The sequence below is a fragment of the Fundulus heteroclitus genome, unplaced genomic scaffold (assembly GCF_011125445.2).
Source record: "Fundulus heteroclitus isolate FHET01 unplaced genomic scaffold, MU-UCD_Fhet_4.1 scaffold_39, whole genome shotgun sequence".
Classification (NCBI taxonomy): Eukaryota; Metazoa; Chordata; class Actinopteri; order Cyprinodontiformes; family Fundulidae; genus Fundulus; species Fundulus heteroclitus.
In genome coordinates, this window is record NW_023396803.1 from 2,719,739 (window position 1) to 2,738,334 (window position 18,596).

General features: G+C 46.8%; 1 protein-coding gene across 1 annotated transcript in view; it reads right to left on the reverse strand.

Moving 5' to 3' along the window:
* LOC105921235 (integrin alpha-11) overlaps positions 1-17,040 on the reverse strand; it is a 226,260-nt gene extending 209,220 nt beyond the window's left edge. Inside the window, exon 1 of the mRNA XM_036130878.1 lies at positions 16,962-17,040. Within this exon, the coding sequence (XP_035986771.1) occupies positions 16,962-17,010 (49 nt within the window). The 5' untranslated portion in view covers positions 17,011-17,040. The remainder of the gene's footprint in view (positions 1-16,961) is intronic.
* Between the last annotated feature and the right edge of the window lie 1,556 nt (positions 17,041-18,596).

Sequence of the window (18,596 nt, forward strand, 5' to 3'; positions counted from 1 at the left end):
GAATTTTGAATGCACAGAGATATTGTGACGAGATCCTGAGGCCCATTGTTGTGCCATACATCCAAGAACATCACCCCATGTTGCAAGGATCTGTACACAATTCTTGGAAGCTGGAAACGTCCCAGTTCTTGCATGGCCGGCATAATCACCGGACATGTCACCCATTGAGGATGTTTGGGATGCTCTTGATCAGCGTATACGACAGCGTGTACCAGTTCCTGCCAATATCCAGCAACTTCGCACAGCCATTGAAGAGGAGTGGACCAACATTCCACAGGCGACAATTGACAACCTGTTCAACCCTATGCAAAGGAGATGTGTTGCACTGTGTGAGGTACATGGTGGTTACGCCAGATACTGACTGGTTTTCTGGGTCCCCAGACCCCCCCCCCAATAAGACAAAACTGCACCTTTCAGAGTGGCCTTTTATTGTGGGCAGTCTAAGGCACACCTGTGCACTAATCATGGTGTCTAATCAGCATCTTGAAAAGGCACACCTGTGAGGTGGGATGGATTATCTCAGCAAAGGAGAAGTGCTCACTATCACAGATTAAGACTGGTTTGTGAACAATATTTGAGGGAAATTGTGATATACAAGTATGTGGAAAAAGTTTTAGATCTTTGAGTTCATCTCATAAAACATGGGAACAAAACCAAAAGTGTTGCGTGTATATTTTTGTTGAGTGTACAGTGCAGGGGATAAAGAAAATAAGTGCAGCACTCCTCAGTTTACAGCACAGCTATTCAGAAACCAGGCTAGACATATAATTAGAAATACAGCATTAATTACAATACAGATGATGGGACCAATAGAAATAGAGAAACACTGGCGATGAGAAATTAACAAGAGTAAGATTTGGACACATTGGACTCACAGAGCAATTTGGATCATGCACTTTTTTGAATAAATAAACATGATACAGTAAATTATGAACATTGTGTTGAAAGTGAAACAGCAGAACTTGTTATTAGTATGTCTGAAAATAGAGAGATATACGTTAAGAGGATTTTGAAAAAATAAAGAAATATTTAATTAAATAAACTAAGGAAATGCACATGGCATCTCCAATGACCAACTTGAGCAAGTCCCATAATGGACGTAAACAAACTGCTGACTGTTAGCCATAAGCTGATCCAGAGGTCCGTTCTTCGTATGTTGCTTAAAACATCTGAGATCAAATGACACATCCAAGATGTTTTCATCCGGCTAATCATGATCCGGCTAACTGGGTTCTTCCAACACACCTGTTGTTTATGATTAGTATGGCTGGATTGAGTTATCTGAGACAACTGCGCGTTCATGCGTTTGTTTAAAAGGGGAAATGTATCGATAGTAGAAACAATGATCAGCAGCGCTGCTATTGGCTGTTCAGCATGGCCAAAGAATGCCCACAGTTTTTCTCCCAGCAGAACACGAGCTTTTAATGGAAGGTTATGCCGAATTTGAGTCATTAATTAAAACGACAGTGAACACCTCAAAGTCTGCTAAAGCCAGAGAGAGGGCTGGCAGAAAGCAGCAGACAAATTAATGCATGAATACTGTCCATGGTAGATGTTTCTATCACTTTCTACAGTATGTATTTTTGCATTTTAATAATTTCATATTTATTTTGTTCTTTTATATCAGAGCCTCCACGGGAGCCACTAGAACATGGGGACAAGTAAAAGTGAAATACAAGAATATTCTACTAGCCTTTAATTATTATACTTTATTTTAAAAAGCCACTTGTTATGTCAAGAGATCCAAATTTCGGTGTCATTCCTTAGACACTGGAAGTAAAGAACATGTGCAAACTGGGAATTTTAACAAAAAATTATTTATCTATAAAAAATGAAGTTCTTAATTTCCAAGTCATACACAGTTTACACGGTGTCATGATTTGTCTTCATGAACCCGGACAGAGCACACAAACACTGAGCTGATCTTGAGAGTTTATTGCAAAGAAGGAGTAGTGGAAGGTGAAAACCAGAGTCAGTTACCGGGCTGGAGTTGATGAATAGCAGGAGCAGAATGACTGGAAGGAAACCAGAGAACTGAGGCACTCAGTTCCAACAGCAAGGCAGTAGACAGGTGTGGAGTGAGTGGAGGTTGCAGGTAAAGACTGCAGACGACCCGGCAACCAGGAACAGACTGAGGTGACTATTTAAAGAGGGGTGAGCAGGTGGAGCCAGTCACAGGTGATTACAGCCTGACAGGTGATCCTGATCAGGCTGCGCTGGGAAGGAGGAGGCAGGAACTGCTAAAAATGCAGCCACCAGGCTGCATCATGACACACGGTAAAACTGTATTGCTCCGTGTCTAGATAATCCATCAATAGTTTTTTCTAATACAATATACGGCTCGACAGGAAGCAAGCCTTTCAAAGTAAAACTAAACTTTACAATAAAATACCCTGAACAAATCTTCTTACTGAATATGATAAAAATGAAAGGCAAATCATCATACAAATAACTTAAATATTTTAGATTTATGGCTCCAACACCACTTTTTCCTCTTTAAAAGCCACTGTTAAATGATGTTTGTCTGTTTATAACAGCCATCAAGAAAAATCTCTCTACAATTACACTGTCACGCTGCGCTAAAGGATCCTGTCTATTGCGCAATACGCAATTAATTCGAAAAACTCTGCAAATTATTCTTGCACCTTCCGCAACAGGTTGCAGTCGTAAAAATGGACATAGCTACGACAGACTTCCCTATCTCCTCCGCTTATAAAGCTGCGATCTAATCCTGTTTACATGAAATAAGCCTGCTCTCGAGCAGGCTTAAGCTGGCACACATGTTGCTATGACAACAAGTCCAAGATGAGTTTCGAAGAACCAAACGATTCAAGATCATGCCAAATCGTCAACAATCAAATCCTGCTAACTGACTTAGCGACGTACGAAGAATGGGCCCCAGGTCTCTTACAAAGTTAGTCAACAATCTTGAACTGAACAGTAACATGGCGGACAAGATTTCTGTAACACAAGGCAACAGTCGGGTTGTTTTGTCTTATTTTATAAGAAGTGGTCCGCAAAATGCGGCAAATTACACGTGCTATAATCATCCACATGTATAAGAATTAAAGACAAAGCAGGCAGTTCACTCTGTGAAAAGTAATAACTGTAACTGGGGAAGCAAGTTATCAACCAAATGAGTTAATTTAAAAGTTAAAAATTTCCTATATAAGGGAACCAGTTGATTAGAGCAATGTCCCGACAAGCAGCATTCACTCCTGGAGAAGCGTAGAGCCACAGGGAGAGTCGTCTGCATTGTCCATTGCTTTGCTGCAATACTGAGCAAGCATGAAGCGACAGTGGGAAGAAAAACCACCCATCAACGGGAAGGAAAAACCTCCAGCAGAACCGGGCTCAGTATGAATGGTCATCTGCCTCGACCGACTGGGGTTACAGAAGACAGAGCAGAGACACAACAAGAGAGACAAAAAAGCACAGAAGCACACATTGATCTAGTAATCTGTTCTACATTAGATGGTAGTAGCGGGTGAGCCGTCTTCTCTGGATGATGTCACAGTTAACAGAACGCCAGACCAGGTGTACCTACTATGAAGAAAAAGAGAGAGAGCAAAAAGTTAAAAGCTGAAGTGACGACAGTCATTTCAATGTAATACAATGCAAAACTGGAGAACAGTAGAAATCAGTAGAGTGAGAAAAATAGGCCCTGATGTCCTCCAGTATCCTAAGCCTATAGCAGCATAACTATAGAGATAAGATAAGATTAGATAGGCTTTATTGATCTCACATTGGAGAAATTCACATGTCACATCGGCTCAGTAATCAGTAATCAGAAAAAGGTGCCAAAAGTAGGACAAGGTGCATCAGGTATATACAGTGTGTCCTTGTTTTACAGTGGATCAAAAAGAAGTAGATAAGAAAATAAGAATAAAAAATACAAAATAGAAATAAGGCAGAGGATGTCTTATGTACATTCACGGTGACTTATATACATGTGTATTGACATATATTCAGGTTTAATAGCAGCAGAAGTCACTTCTTTCAGGATTATTGCACAATGTATTAAATGGAATTGCACATTAAGCCGGGCGTACACTGTACGAGTTTTTCAGTCGTGGTACTTATATACATCTCAAACTGTGCGACGGAACCGCGGGGTTTAAAAAGTTCACCGCTCACGATCTGTGCAGCGCGACGCTCGGACGAGACCGGACTGCTCACACTGTACGTCGTGTCCCCTCTGGGACCGCTCGCTGTGGGGACAGAGGCAGGCGAGCGACGGTAGGTGACAGGGACCCAGAGCAGGGGTTCGAGCCCAGCCCTGGCGAGGCCCGCAGGAGGCACCGGGCTTCGGGGGAACGGAGGGGAGAGAGAGGAGAGATGAGACGCATCGCCGGCTGCGCGGCACGGCAGGTCGCCTGGCCCGCACCCCCCCCCCCCCCCCCCCCCAGCGCGTTGCGCGGACCGCGGAGGATTGCAGAAACGCACGGACCGCGGAGGAGTGCCGAAACAGGCGGCCGCAGGTTGCTTCAGGGACGCCCGCTTCCCTCCCTTCGCTGGCGGGGACGGAGAGGAGGGGAGGGCACCCCCTCGTAGTTTTGCTTAAACAGCAGGATGCGCTCACGAAAACCTCACGACAGCCGACTGAATTTCAAACATGTTTGATTTTCACTGATCGTCCGATTCCTGATCGGGAGGTAGTCGTGAGAAGCCAGTCCCCCCTCCTCCCCCCCTCTACAATCAAGCTGAAATTTGGCCCGATTCAAAAAATGCTCGCACGACTGAAGAATCGGCCCGAAAAGGGGAAAAACTCGTACAGTGTACGCCTGGCTTTAGTGATTGCACGTAGGTTATTACAGTTACCGTTATGGTCACAGTTACAGTGCAGCGTTGTATAATCTGGTAGCAGCAGGAATGAATGACCTACGGTAGCGCTCCTTTTTACAGACAGAATGTCTAAGTCTGTCACTAAAGGTGCTGCTCAGCTCCTCTACAGTCTGGTGCAGGGGGTGGAAGGTGTTGTCCATGATGGATGTGAGCTTGGACAACACCCTCCTCTCAGCCACTTCCTCCACAGAGTCCAGAGTGCAGTCCAGGACAGAAGTAGCCTTCCTCACCAGCTTGTTCAGCCTCTTTATGTCCCGCTCTGTGCTGCCAGGAGCCCAGCAGACGACAGCGTAGAGGAGGGCTGAGGCCACCACAGAGTCATAGAAGGTCTTAAGCAGAGGTCTGCTCACTCCAAAGGACCTCAGCCTCCTCAGGAGGTGGAGCCGGCTCTGGCCTTTCTTGTACAGAGCTTCGGTGTTATGAGTCCAGTTCAGTTTATTGTTGACATGAACACCCAGGTGTTTGAAACTCTCCACAGTTTCTATGTCCTTAGACTTAGACTTAGACTTAGACTTTCTTTATTGTCATTTTGTAGCACAGAGTGCATACAGAACGAAATTTCGTTTTTTCATACAGCTCAGAAAGATTGCAGTAACTCTACAGGATACTTTGCAGTGAATTTACAGTACAGGATAAGAAAAATGCAGTGGTAAATCACAGTCAAATACAGGATAACTTTCAATTAACTTTCGGATAAAGTGCAGCAGTGAGCAGTAGGCAGATTGAAATGTAAAAACAATGTAAGCAATGTAAACAATTATGCAGTAAGGTGCAGCAGTGATTTAACAATAGACAGTTGCATTGTAAACAGTTTTGCAGTACGTTTCCGGAAAAAGTGCAGCAGCGATATTGAAGGATACATACAAATGTGCAAATTAGCGGGTCGAGTGTGGTACACAGTCCGTTTTTATACTTCAGCAGTTCAACAGTCTGATGGCAGCAGGGAAAAAGCTTTTGCAGAACCTGGTGGACCTGCAACGGATGCTGCGGAACCTCTTTCCAGAGGGCAGCAGGGAGAATAGTCTATGGTGGGGGTGTGAGGGGTCCCTGATGATGTTACGGGCTCGAGACACACAGCGCTGCGATGAAATGTCTTTAATGGAGGGAAGAGGAGCCCCGATGATCCCTTCTGCTGTCCTCACCACTCTCCTCACGTTCTTCCAGTCGGAGGCACTGCAGCCTCCACACCACACAGAGAGACAGCTGGTCAGAATACTCTCTATGGTGCTTCTGTAGAAAGTCGTGAGGATGGGCGGGGGCAGGCGGGCTCTCCTCATCCTCCGCAGAAAGTACAGTCGCTTCTGTGCCCTCTTCACCAGTGACATGGTGTTCATAGTCCAGCTGAGGTTGTCCGTGATGTGCACCCCCAGGAACTTGGTGCTGCTGACCACCTCCACAGCTGAGCTGTTGATGAGCAGTGGAGCATGGTGAGGCCGGTTCTTCCTGAAGTCGACGATGATCTCCTTCGTCTTCTCCACGTTCAGGATCAGGCTGTTGTCTCTGCACCAGCCCACCAGCTGCTCCACCTCCTCTCTGTAGTCCTGGTCGTTGTCGTCTCTGATCAGGCCCACCACCGTTGTGTCGTCCGCAAACTTCACGATGTGATTGGTGGTGAACCTGGGGACGCAGTCGTGTGTCATCAGAGTGAACAGCAGGGGGCTCAGGACGCAGCCCTGAGGGGAGCCCGTGCTGAGGGTGATGACATCAGAGGTGTTCTGTCCGACCCGGACTGATTGAGGTCTGTTGGTTAGGAAGTCCAGCAGCCAGTTGCGAAGGGGTGTGCTGAAGCCCAGATGCTCCAGTTTTCCCACCAGATGCTGTGGGATGATGGTGTTGAACGCTGAACTGAAGTCCAGGAACAGCATCCGCACGTGCGTGTTCTTCTCCTCCAGGTGTGCCAGGCTCAGGTGAAGAGCAGAGGAGATGGCGTCCTCAGTGGAGCGGTTCCGTCGGTAGGCAAACTGGAACGGGTCGAGTGTTGGGGGGAGACTGGAGACGATGTGTTCCTTTACCAGCCTTTCAAAGCACTTCATCATGATGGGAGTCAGTGCAACAGGCCGGTAGTCGTTGAAACAGGTGACTTGAGGTTTCTTCGGCACCGGAATGATGGAGGCGGACTTGAAGCATGCTGGCACTGTGGCTTGGTCCAGCGAGGTGTTAAAAATGTCTGTGAGGACACCAGCCAGCTGACCTGCACACTCCTTGAGCACCCGCCCAGGTATGTTGTCGGGGCCTGGGGCCTTTCGCGGGTTGACTCTCCTCAGAGTCTTCAACACGTCGGCAGTGTCAAGGCGGAGGACCTCCTCTTCCTGATGGGGGACAGCTTTCACTGCTGGAGTGCTGTTTAGTGCCTCAAACCTCCCAAAGAAGTTATTTAGTCCATTGAGGAAGTCAGCATCAACTTCACCCACCGGGGGGGAGGGCGTGTTGTATTCAGTGATCGCCCGGATGCCTTTCCACATGCTCCTGGTGTTGCTGGCATCGTGGAAAAGCTCCTGGATTTTCTGGCTGTGGTTCCGCTTTGCAAGCCTGATGGCACGGTTCAGGTTGGCTCTCGCTGTCCTCAGAGCCTCCTTGTCTCCAGACTTGAAGGCTGAGTTCCGTGCTTTTAGCGCTTGACGGACCTCCGCAGTAATCCAGGGTCGTTGGTTGGCTCGGGTGATGATGGTCTTGGTGGTGCTGACGTCCTCAATGCATTTGTTGATGTAGGCTGACACGGTCATGGCGTACTCATCAATGTTGATCTTGTCCTCATAAGTTGCTGCAGCTTTGAACATGTTCCAGTCAGAGCACTCAAAACAGTCCTGGAGCGCCTCTATTGCTCCCTCAGTCCACACCCTCACCTGCCTCGCTGTAGGTTTTGCTCTGATCAGCAGGGGCCTGTATGCAGGAATTAGCATCACAGAAAGGTGGTCTGAAGAGCCCAGGTGGGGGCGGGGGGCTGCTCTGAATGCTCCTTTTATGTTTGTGTAAACTAGGTCTAGAGTGTTCTCTCCCCGAGTTGCAAAATCCACGTGTTGGTAAAAATGAGGGAGAACAGTTTTCATATTTGCCTGGTTAAAATCCCCAGCAATGATGAAAACACCCTCTGTGTGTGCAGATTGCAGCTCAGAGATAGTCCGATAGAGAACAGTCATAGCCTCTTTAGTATCAGCGCTGGGAGGGACGTAAACCGCTGCGATGATAACAACAGTGAACTCTCTAGGCAGATAAAAAGGTCTGCAGCTAATAATCATAAGCTCAATGTCCGGAGAGCAGAGACTTGTGACTAATCTAGCATTTTTTACACCAGGTGTTATTGATGTAAACGCAGAGTCCGCCCCCTCGGGTCTTACCGCAGAGTTCTGTCTGTCTGTCGGCGCGGAAAGTAGCTAGCCCCTCCAGGCTAACGGCGTTGTCTGGGATTGATGATGAAAGCCATGTTTCGGTCAGAATGAGAGCGCAGCAGTCCCTGAACTCTCTCTTTGTAGAGAGCTCGAGTTGTAAATGGTCCATTTTGTTGTCCAGTGAGCGAACGTTGGAAAGCCAGATGGATGGTAGCGGCGGTCTGAATGGGTTAGCCTTTAGCCTCGCTGCTAAACCTCCTCGGCACCCGCGCTTCTTCAGCCGGCTACACCGCTTCCGCGTCGCGCTCCTCCGGCGTGAGCTGCTCGTCGAGGCCGCCGCTTCACAGGCCTCCGGGGCTGGTCTCCGTAGGACGCCACAGTCACGTAAGCAGACGAGCGTGGTATTTAAAAGTCCAAAAACACAACTTGATCGCAACTCCAACAGGCGCTCGCGGTCAAGTACTGATCGGCTGGGTAGATGAGTGGTTTCCAGCGAGTTTGGCGGCATTTTTATGCATTTTTATGCAAAAAGTCCGCGAGTTGGTACAGAGCTGTGTTCGGCTGCTGCCGCCAGGGGCGCCGCCGGAAATCTATGTCCCTGGATGTTCACAGGTGAGTGAGGTGGGGGTCTTCTCCTGAAGTCAATCACCATCTCCTTGGTCTTACTGGTGTTTAAGCACAGATGGTTCTTCTCACACTAGTCCACAAAGTCCATGATGACCGACCGGTACTCCACCTCGTTCCCCTCAGACACACAGCCCACAATGGCCGAGTCATCAGAGAACTTCTGAAGGTGGCAGCTGTCCGTGTTGTAGGTGAAGTCCGAGGTGTAGAGGGTGAAAAGAAACGGAGACAGAACGGTGCCCTGGGGGGCCCCGGTGCTGCAGAGTGCCACCTCTGACTGACAGCCATGCAGCCGCACGTACTGAGGGCGGTCAGTGAGGTAGTCCATGGTCAGTGAGGTAGTCTATGGTCAGTGAGGTAGTCTATGGTCAGTGAGGTAGTCCATGGTCCAGTCAGCCAGATGTTTGTCCACTCCAGCGTCCTCCAGCTTCTCCCTCAGCAGCACCGGTCTGATGGTGTTGAAAGCGCTGGAGAAGTCAAAAAACATGACTCTCACAGCGCTCCCAGTGGTCTCCAGGTGGGTGAGCGCACCCTGCAGCAGGTTACCTTCATAGACAACTTTAACATATTTTGGGAAAGAAGACATCTGTTCAACAGAGATGGTTTCTCTCTAAATAGGTCAGGTGCAAAACGACTGATTTCAAACATCTTCTATTCTGTGAACCATGCTCCATCAGCTTTGTTCCAAAACAAAGTACATCCAGTGCCAAAACAAATGATAAGCCCAGTGCAGCCCGAACAAACCAAGATAAAGATGGCCAGAAAGATGACACAGAAAGAGGCTTCGTCAGAATTACAGGAGGATCCATCCCAGATCTCAGCAGGACAAAGACAGGACCAAGAACCGCCATAGTCACAAACACCGGTCCAGACTACACCCGCCTCGCCTTCCTCTCCACAAAGCCCAGAGGTTCCTTTCCTGGATTTCTCTCATAACATGAACAAAGTCCTTAAGATTGGTCTACAGTTGACATCCTCTCCACATATTAATTCTGAAAACCGCAGTTCTGTGACTAAATCAGCATCTTCCAAAGGACGCAGAGGTCCAGATCCTCCTCCTCTACATATCACAGAACATGCCTGTCCTGAGGACCTTCGGATAACTTCCTTGTGATATTCAGCGGGCCCTGGCAGTACGTTTATCAGTCAAGACCGCTTCCAGCATAAGCCTGGGCCTCCTGATGGAGAACATGGAATATCTGTTATGGTACGTGGCAGAAATAAGAAAAGCAAAAGGAAAACAAACAGGAATAATCAGTCGTACTTAAAAGTCATAAACTGTCAGATGCAACCTGCCACAGAGACACCATCAACCACCAAATCATATAAACTGGGTTTACTAAATATTAGATCTCTGTCAGGAAAATCCCTTTTAATTAATGACTTCATTATTGACGATAATCTTGATGTTATGTTTTTAACAGAAACATGGTTACATGAATTTAATGAAGCAGCCATTCTGCTGGAGTCGACTCCTCCAAACTACAATTTTCTTTGTGAGAGCAGACAGCAAAGGAAAGGTGGAGGAGTAGCAACATTGTTTAATGATTCACTAAAGTGTAAAAAGGTGTTTTTGGGAAAATTTGACTCTTTTGAACATTTGGCTCTCCAGGTAAAGAGCCCGATACGAACTATGTTTCTGAATGTTTACAGGCCTCCTAAGTCCACATCAAACTTTTTTAATGATTTTAGTGACCTGCTGTCTGTGATATGTGTTGATTATGACTGTTTAATTATTGTGGGAGACTTCAACTTTCACGTTGACAACCCTGAAGGCAGAAGTGCAAAAGAACTGTGTGACACACTTAGAAACTTTGGTTTAAGTCAACACGTTAAACAGCCAACACACAAACAGGGACATATTTTAGACTTGATCATCACTAAAGGTCTAAACATTTCACAGGTCAATGTAACTGATGTTGCCTTATCCGATCACTTCTCCGTTACCTTTGAATGTATCATTACCATTGACTCATTTAGCCAAAGGGACATCGTAAGAAAACGCACCTTTAAGGACAATGCCACAGAAACTTTTATTCAAGCTTACTCTGCTACTTCAACCTTGGGCTGCAACTCAGTAGATGAGCTAGTAGATAACTTTCATTCTAAAGTCTCAGACATCATTGACTGCATTGCTCCAGTTAAAGTGAAAGTTGTTTCCGGGAAGAAAAAATCTCCTTGGAGAAATGCTCCAGCAGTTAGAGGTGAAAAAAGGGAATGTGGAAAAGCTGAACACAGGTAAAGAAAGAATACACTCCAGGTTCACTACGACATCTATAAAGAGAGACTTTACAGATATAACTTACAACTGAAAAATGCAAGAGAATCTTTCTTCTCTGAGATCATTAAGAAAAACATTAATAACGCTCGTGTCTTATTTTCCACAGTCGACAGGTTAACAAATCCCCCTGTGTCCGTGGCTTCAGAACTCCACTCCACCAGGGCCTGCAATGAATTTGCTAACTTCTTTACTGAGAAAATCATAAAAATTAGAGGATCACTTTGTACTTCCATATCAACACCAGAACCAATGCCGTATTCAGCTGGAACTTATCCTGACAAAATGTCTCAATTCAGCCAAATAAACCACAAAAGCTTAGAGCAGATAATAGGGTGTTTTCACTGACGTCACTGGCCAACTTCTGGTCCGCCATATTGGGTGGCACACTTCCTTATCTCTAGTTGTCGTACACGTATTATCGTATCGCGAATGGATAAGTACGCCAGCACGCTAGAGCGACCAGATAAGGACGTATACCTGAGGAAATGTTCCGTGATCGACCATATGGACCCGTATGCCCTCCACGGTGCCTTGTTTAGCCGTAATCCAGGTGCATTACCTGGTGTTCGGTGAAAACCCTCTGCACACTCTTGAGGAAATGAGAGCTTACAAGGGTCTAAAGGCTCACAACCAGTTCACATCTGGTTATGTACATCAAGGAAATCGCCATCATACGTGGACGGGTGAGTTTTAATAAGATAGTAAAAATGTAAACAATCCGACGCAAATGCGGCGCATGCTTCTGCGGTGGCTGACGGCCGGCGGCGGGCGGTGCGCGAAGGCGCTTGGCTGCAGGGCCGATCGACGCTGCTCACGGCTTTAATTATTTAAGCAGAACAATGACCAGTGAAAAATTAAGTTGTATTTACCGTATTGGCGCCGGTAGGAGCTGCAGATCATAAAGCCAGCAAACAGTGGGAACACAGCAACTCGTTCAAAGGTAAGCTGTGCTCAGACGGGCTCTGGCACATGCTAACCGTTAGCGCTAACCGTTAGTGCTAACAACCACTCACGCATGTAATGTACTTTTAACTTGCTGCTATGTGTTTCAAACATTCAGAACACACTCTCACTGACATCGGGATAGTGTGGAAAGTTATGTTCGGTCGACTTACAGCCGCGATCCAAGCGAGCCGACGACTCTTTGTTATCTCTGTAACTCGTTCAAAGGTAAGCTGCGCTCAGACGGGCTCTGGCTCATGCTAACCGTTAGCGCTAACAACCACTCGCGCATGTAATGTAATTTTAACTTGCTGCTATGTGTTTCAAACGTTTAGAACACACTCTCATTGACATCGGGATACTGTGGAAAGTTATGTTCGGTCGACTTACAGCCGCGATCCAAGCGAGCCGACGACTCTTTCTTATCGCTAACAGTTGTTCTCCGTGGTTGCGCCTCCAGGCAGGAAAGCGGTGGAAAATTAATCTGTTTCTATGTTTTTCCCATGGCGATCATGTGTTGCGCTGTTACAGCCCACAATACAGCAACGGTTTACCATGGTTGAAATCAAGTTAAGGTGAAATTAATCAAATTAAAACACGGCTGAGAGAGGGAGTACAGTACGCGGTAGTAATAGGCAGTAGAGGCGGCGGAGGCAGTCAACATGACAGCCGCGGAAAGTAATAAGTCATAACGCCTAAGCCCTATTATTAATATATTCTTCTTATATGTTTTAAATACTTAACAGTTAATTACCTGTGACAAAGTGAGCACCGCAGACTCTGGCGTATTCCAGCTTAACACCGTCCAAGTCGGACCTGGATATCCGTGTCAGCCATAGGTGACGGCGTTGTTCAGACAGCTGTTTTGTTTTTTCACACTGATTCACTATTACGGCTGGTAGGCGATAGAAAGAGCGTTGATCTCCACCTCCACGGGCCGTGCAACCAACCATTAAACACGTTTTCCCCATTGTTCACTTCCAATACTGCCTAAGGCGTCATACAATGCAGGTCAACGGTGCGAAACGACTGCCACCCAATATGGCGGACGCGCTGAGTAGTCACGTGAGCGTGACGTCACCTGAAAACCCCCTATTCAGCAGCTAAGTTCCTCCTCGTGCTGCCTTGATGTTCTACCCACAGCTTTCTTTAAAAAAGTTTTACCTTTCATAGCGTCTGATTTGACTCAGATAATAAACACGTCCCTTCTGTCAGGAGTTTTCCCCCAGTCCCTAAAAACAGCAAATATCAAACCACTGCTGAAAAAGAACAATTTAGACAAACTTCTACTCCAGAACTTCAGGCCCATCTCAAACCTCCCATTTATCAGTAAGATTATTGAAAAAGCTGTGTTTCAACAATTAAACACCTTCTTAACAACGACCAGCCGCTTTGACGTTTTCCAGTCTGGCTTCCATGCTCACCACAGTACAGAGACTGCCCTGATCAAGGTTTTTGATGACATCCATATAAATACAGACTGTGGAAGAACCATTGTGCTGGTTCTGTTGGACCTCAGTGCAGCATTTGATACTGTTGATCACTCCATTCTGTTAGGAGTGGCGGTGGGGGGGATGGTAGGTCTCTGGAGGGCTGGTGGTTGGAGACGCGTGGAGAGTTGACGGCAGGGAGGGGGTCAGTGTGTGGGGAGTCGAACCGGGTGAAGAAAGTGTTCAACTCATCTGCAGACTTGGTGTCACCGTCTGCAGCCCTGCTGGTCCTCTGCCCGAAGCCGGAGATGTTCTTCAGACCTCTCCACACATCCCTGACGTTGTTCTGTGCCAGCTGCTCCTCCATCTTCTTCCCATAATCCTTCTTTGCTGCCCTGATCTTCCACTGGAGCGCCCGCTGGACTCTACGCTGCTCCTCTCTGTCCCCTGAGTAGAAAGCCCTCTTCTTCTGGTTCAGGAGGACTTTCAGCTCAGGGGTCACCCAGCGGGGGTTGTTTGGAAAGCATCGTAGCCGTCATGATGGCACGATGCTCTCCACACAGAAGTTCATGTAGTCAGTGATGCATTCAGTCAGGCTGTTGATGTCCTCTCCATGAGAGCTTTGGAACATGCTCCAGTCTGTGGTACTGAAACAATCCCTCAGTCTCTCACTGGCCTCATCTGATCAAACTTTCACTGACTTCTTCTGCACTATTGTCCTCCTCACCAGTGGAATGTAATGGGGGAGCAGGTAGACGAGGTTGTGATCCGAGCGTCCGAGTGGGGGGAGGGGGGCGTAGGTGTAAGCATCCTTAACATTTGCATAGAAGAGGTCCAGCGTTTTATTGTCCCCTTGTAGTACACGTGACGTACTGGGTGAGCGTGGGGAGGGTCGAACGGAGGGAACCCTGTGTTCACTCCTGGTCCCAGGAGTGAACACAGGGTTCACTCCTGGGACCAGGGTCCAGGATGACCAGCCAGAGTGACAGCCAATGAGTTCCCAGCGAGGGCAGAGCGAGCATTCATCCATATAGGAATCAATGAAGCTGCTGATACACACCAGCACTAGACAATAAACTAGTGAGGACAAAGCTAGCATAGGACCAGATGATTAGCAGGTGATGCAGCACAGACACTGGAGAGATACTTCATGGTTGTGAGGCAGGTTTAAATGGGCAGAGTAGCAGGTGAACTGGTTTGAGCCTAGCTGGAGCAATTGGAACTAACTAGGGAGAACAGAGAGGTGGCTGAGGAGTGTGGGACAGGCAATGTGGAAAAAAGTAAATCAGCCCCAAAAACATAAACAAAAAGGCCCAAACCATGACAATGTAATGGAAGAGTATACATTTGTGAGAAAAAGAAAACACAACACAATACAGTCCAGATTTTGTGCACAAAAAACCTGCTGTGAAATAATAGTTAAATTTAATTACATTTTATTTATATATCACCAATTCAAACACGTCACCTCAAGGCACTTTACAAAGTCAAATTCAGTCAAATCATCCAAACAGATTGGCAGGTCAAAAAGTGTCCTATCTAAGGAAACCCAGCAGATTGCATTGAGTCTCGACAAGCAGCATTCAGGAAGAGCGTAGAGCCACAGTGGACAGTCGTCTGCATTGTAAATGAATTTGCAGCAATCCCTCATATTCAGCATGCATGAGGCAACAGTGGAAAGGAAAACTTCCCTTTAACAGGAAGAAAAAACATCCAACAGAGCCGAGCTCTATGTGAACAGCATTCTGCCTCGACCAACTGAATGACTGTGAATGAAAACCTCACATCAGAAAGCTTCTTCAGGGCCTAGAGGAAACTAGGTTTCTTCAAGAAAAACCTGTAGGTAGGGTTTTATTAACCTAGTGATGTACTGAGTTAGACTTAATTCTATTTTAGGGCTCATGAAGGGTTCATGAAGTCTACATTTTCACGTAACCTGTTTTCTGGAATTACCTTCTGGTTATAAACATAGTAGATAAATGCAGCTGAAGCAAATATTGAGCTTTTTATAAATAAAATCTATCATTTCTTTCCTTTGAGATTAAATTAAGATTTATAACAACAGCTCACTTAAAACACAACACGAAACAGATCTTAGCAAAACGTTGAGCTCCATAGTGAACACAGCCTTAATGTAGCAAAATAGAGAAATCTTAATATTTGTTTTTTATTACAAAGCAGAATTATGACCTCAGCAAAACTTTCAAGTTTTACTGGTTTCTAGGATTCTGTTTGCTGTATATAGGTAGCACCTCATGTCACACTCCTTCCTGCTGCTTCCCTGCGCGCACCAGCCTTCATCCTGCGTCGCCTTCCTCGCCGCCTTCTTCCGCCTCAAGCCGGCTGCACTCCCCTTCCTCGTGCCTGCCTGCGGTCCTCTGGCGTCTTCCATCTCCGCCTGCCTGTCAACCCCAGTGTTTCAACAACTCTCTCGCTGCGCTGCCGGCTTCCCCCTGACACTAGCGCTCTCTCACTGGCCCCGGTGGTTTCCTGGCTCCCAGCGTCTGCCTGGCTCCGCTGCGCAGCACCCACGGTCCTCCTGCTGCCTTTCGTTCTGCCCGCTCCTGCCATCTACATCCTTCTGCTCCAGCCCGGTAAAGACTCTCTGGTCCTCATCCTCCACTACTCATACTCTTCAATAAACTCTTAAAACGAATCTGTGTGTGTGGCTGTGTTCGGGTTCATCAGAACGTTCATGACAGATAGACAGTAGGTGTGTAGGTCAAGGGACATATCTAAACTGTTTGTTTTCCAGGTGAACTCTTCCACCAACTCCTCCTCTTCTCCCATGATGGAAGCAAGGTTTTACATACTCTGCCTCTCCTGAAATCTAAATCTGGTTTCCAAGCCATGCCACAAAACTACTAGCCAGCTCTCCGTACTCCGCTTCTGGTTCATATTTGATACTCTCAAAGGCTGCAGATTCATTTGAGTATTTCTGCAGATGACAGCACTGTTTTGTACTGGAAGTCTGAAGTGTACAGAGTGAAAAGGAAATATGAAAGTTTAATCTTATGTGCTGCTCCTCTGTTCCCAACTACCTGGTTAGATTGAGAGCTCCACCGGTGTTTTCTGCAGTTTCTAAGATAACAAACCAGGTTGAACTGTATTAAATACAATTGAAAAATCTAAAGTATTATCCTCTCAGTGCTTCCTGCTTTAGAGAACAAACTACCAAAGGGGAAAGTACCACTATTTTATCTCTGACTGTAGACTTGGATTTCAACTTGTATTGTCTTATGCTATAGTTTAACTGTGATTAAAAAAAAATGAGTTGATGTGGTATTGCAGTAACTTGAAATGCTGATTGTTTAAGCAGACTATTCAAACAAAATGAACCTCAGTACCTTTGCAAACAGCTTAAATTTCTGTCCCTTATGTGTCATTGGCTGCTTAAATGGGATTTAAAGTAAATACCTCAAAGGTTACTATTTGGCATGCCCTTAAAGTCAAAAGAAGCATCCATTTGATATAGACTCCATTTTCTACATTTTGTCGTGCACGTTCGCTTACCTGGCCACAAGGTGCACGTCCACAGCACAAGAAGGTGGTGATAATCCATTAGTTGCCCTCAAAGGAAACAAGTACAGAGCAAGAGTGAGTGTGTCTCATCCCAGGGTGGATTCTTCACTATACTCTAATGTGTGACAAGCAGGGTGGAACAGAAAGGAGGAGGCACTCTATGTAGTAAATGTACCTCCTCCTGACTCATGTGTCTGCTGTGCTCACACAGACGTGTTCGTTAAATGGCCTCAGACTTTACCCTCTCTCTTTTAAAAAACGAGCTTTAATGTCTGTGGTGGTCTGTGATTCAGCAGAAGAACAGGGAATTCCTCCAACTCTTTGAATCAGCTTACTTTGCTCAACACCAGATGTGCCTTAATGTCAGTGGTGGACAGTAAAGGAGTACATTTACTTGAGTACAGTACTTAAGTAATTTTTTTGAGTATCTTTGCTTTACCTTGTTTTGTTTCTTTTTTGTTTTTTTGAAAAATATGACTTTCACTCCACTATATTTAAAAAAACGAAAACAAATATTGTATTTTCAACTCTCCTACATTTCTAGGACGCTTACTCGTTACTTGTTCCTTTTAGACTCAGCATAGTTTAGTAATCCGCTTTTGCGTTCTTTCATTACTGAAATACAATTGGCCACACACTGTGCTTCTCACAGGAAGGTAACCAATCAACAGCCACTGCTCACACCTGGAATGGATTTGGAAATATATCATCTTTGTTCAGTATCGCAAGCTCAGGAAATGCTAAACAGAGTAGGTGTAGCATAACCTGACCCTAGCCAGATTGATATCGCTCCGCCCAGCTTCACTCACATCCAACTGGGACCTCTTCCATAGAAAGTGATTTCTCCAACTAATTTTATTGTCCAGCCAATCAGGACGCAGGGCTGGAGTTTCATAGATGTGACGTAGTGGAGAAGCGACCGTGAGACTGATTCAGACAATGGCGGCTCGTCGAGGAAGCAAGCGTTAACATTGATGCTGCTATTTCTTCCGTGTTGTCCAATCCATGGACCGCGGAACGCATTTTACATTGGTCGGGCTCACCAGTCCAGTGGCCGAGCGGGGGGGAAGGGGGGGGGGTTGTAAAGCAAACGCGGCCGAGCGGGGGGGGGGGGGGGGGGGGTGTAATGCAAACGCGGCCGAGCGGGGGGGGGGGGGGGGTTGTAATGCAAACGCGGCCGAGCGGGGGGGGGGGGGGGGGTTGTAGTGCAAACGCGGCCGAGCCGCAGGGGGGGGGTTGGGGCGCGCTGCGGGGAGAGACACGCTTTTCGCGGATTGGGGGGTGAACACACAAGCGCGGCCGACAGCCGCAGGGGAGGACTTGATCATCAAAAGTAGGTAGGGCCGCGGCCCTACCGGCCCTACCGGTTCCGCGGTCCATGGTCCAATCTACCTAATATTGTTTCATTAAAAGAACATCAGAGAACGCCTCTGAAGGCTTTTGTTGGTGGAAACCATGTTTTCGCCCTTCTCCAGACCGGATTAGCGGTTAGCGTGAACCATGTTAGGAGGCCTTAAGTCCTCAACGCGGTCGGCCCGGGATCGACTCCGACCCGCGGCGCTTTGCCGCCTGTCTTCCCCCCTCTTCCTGTCAGCTCACTGTCAATAAAACGCGTGCCACTTAGAG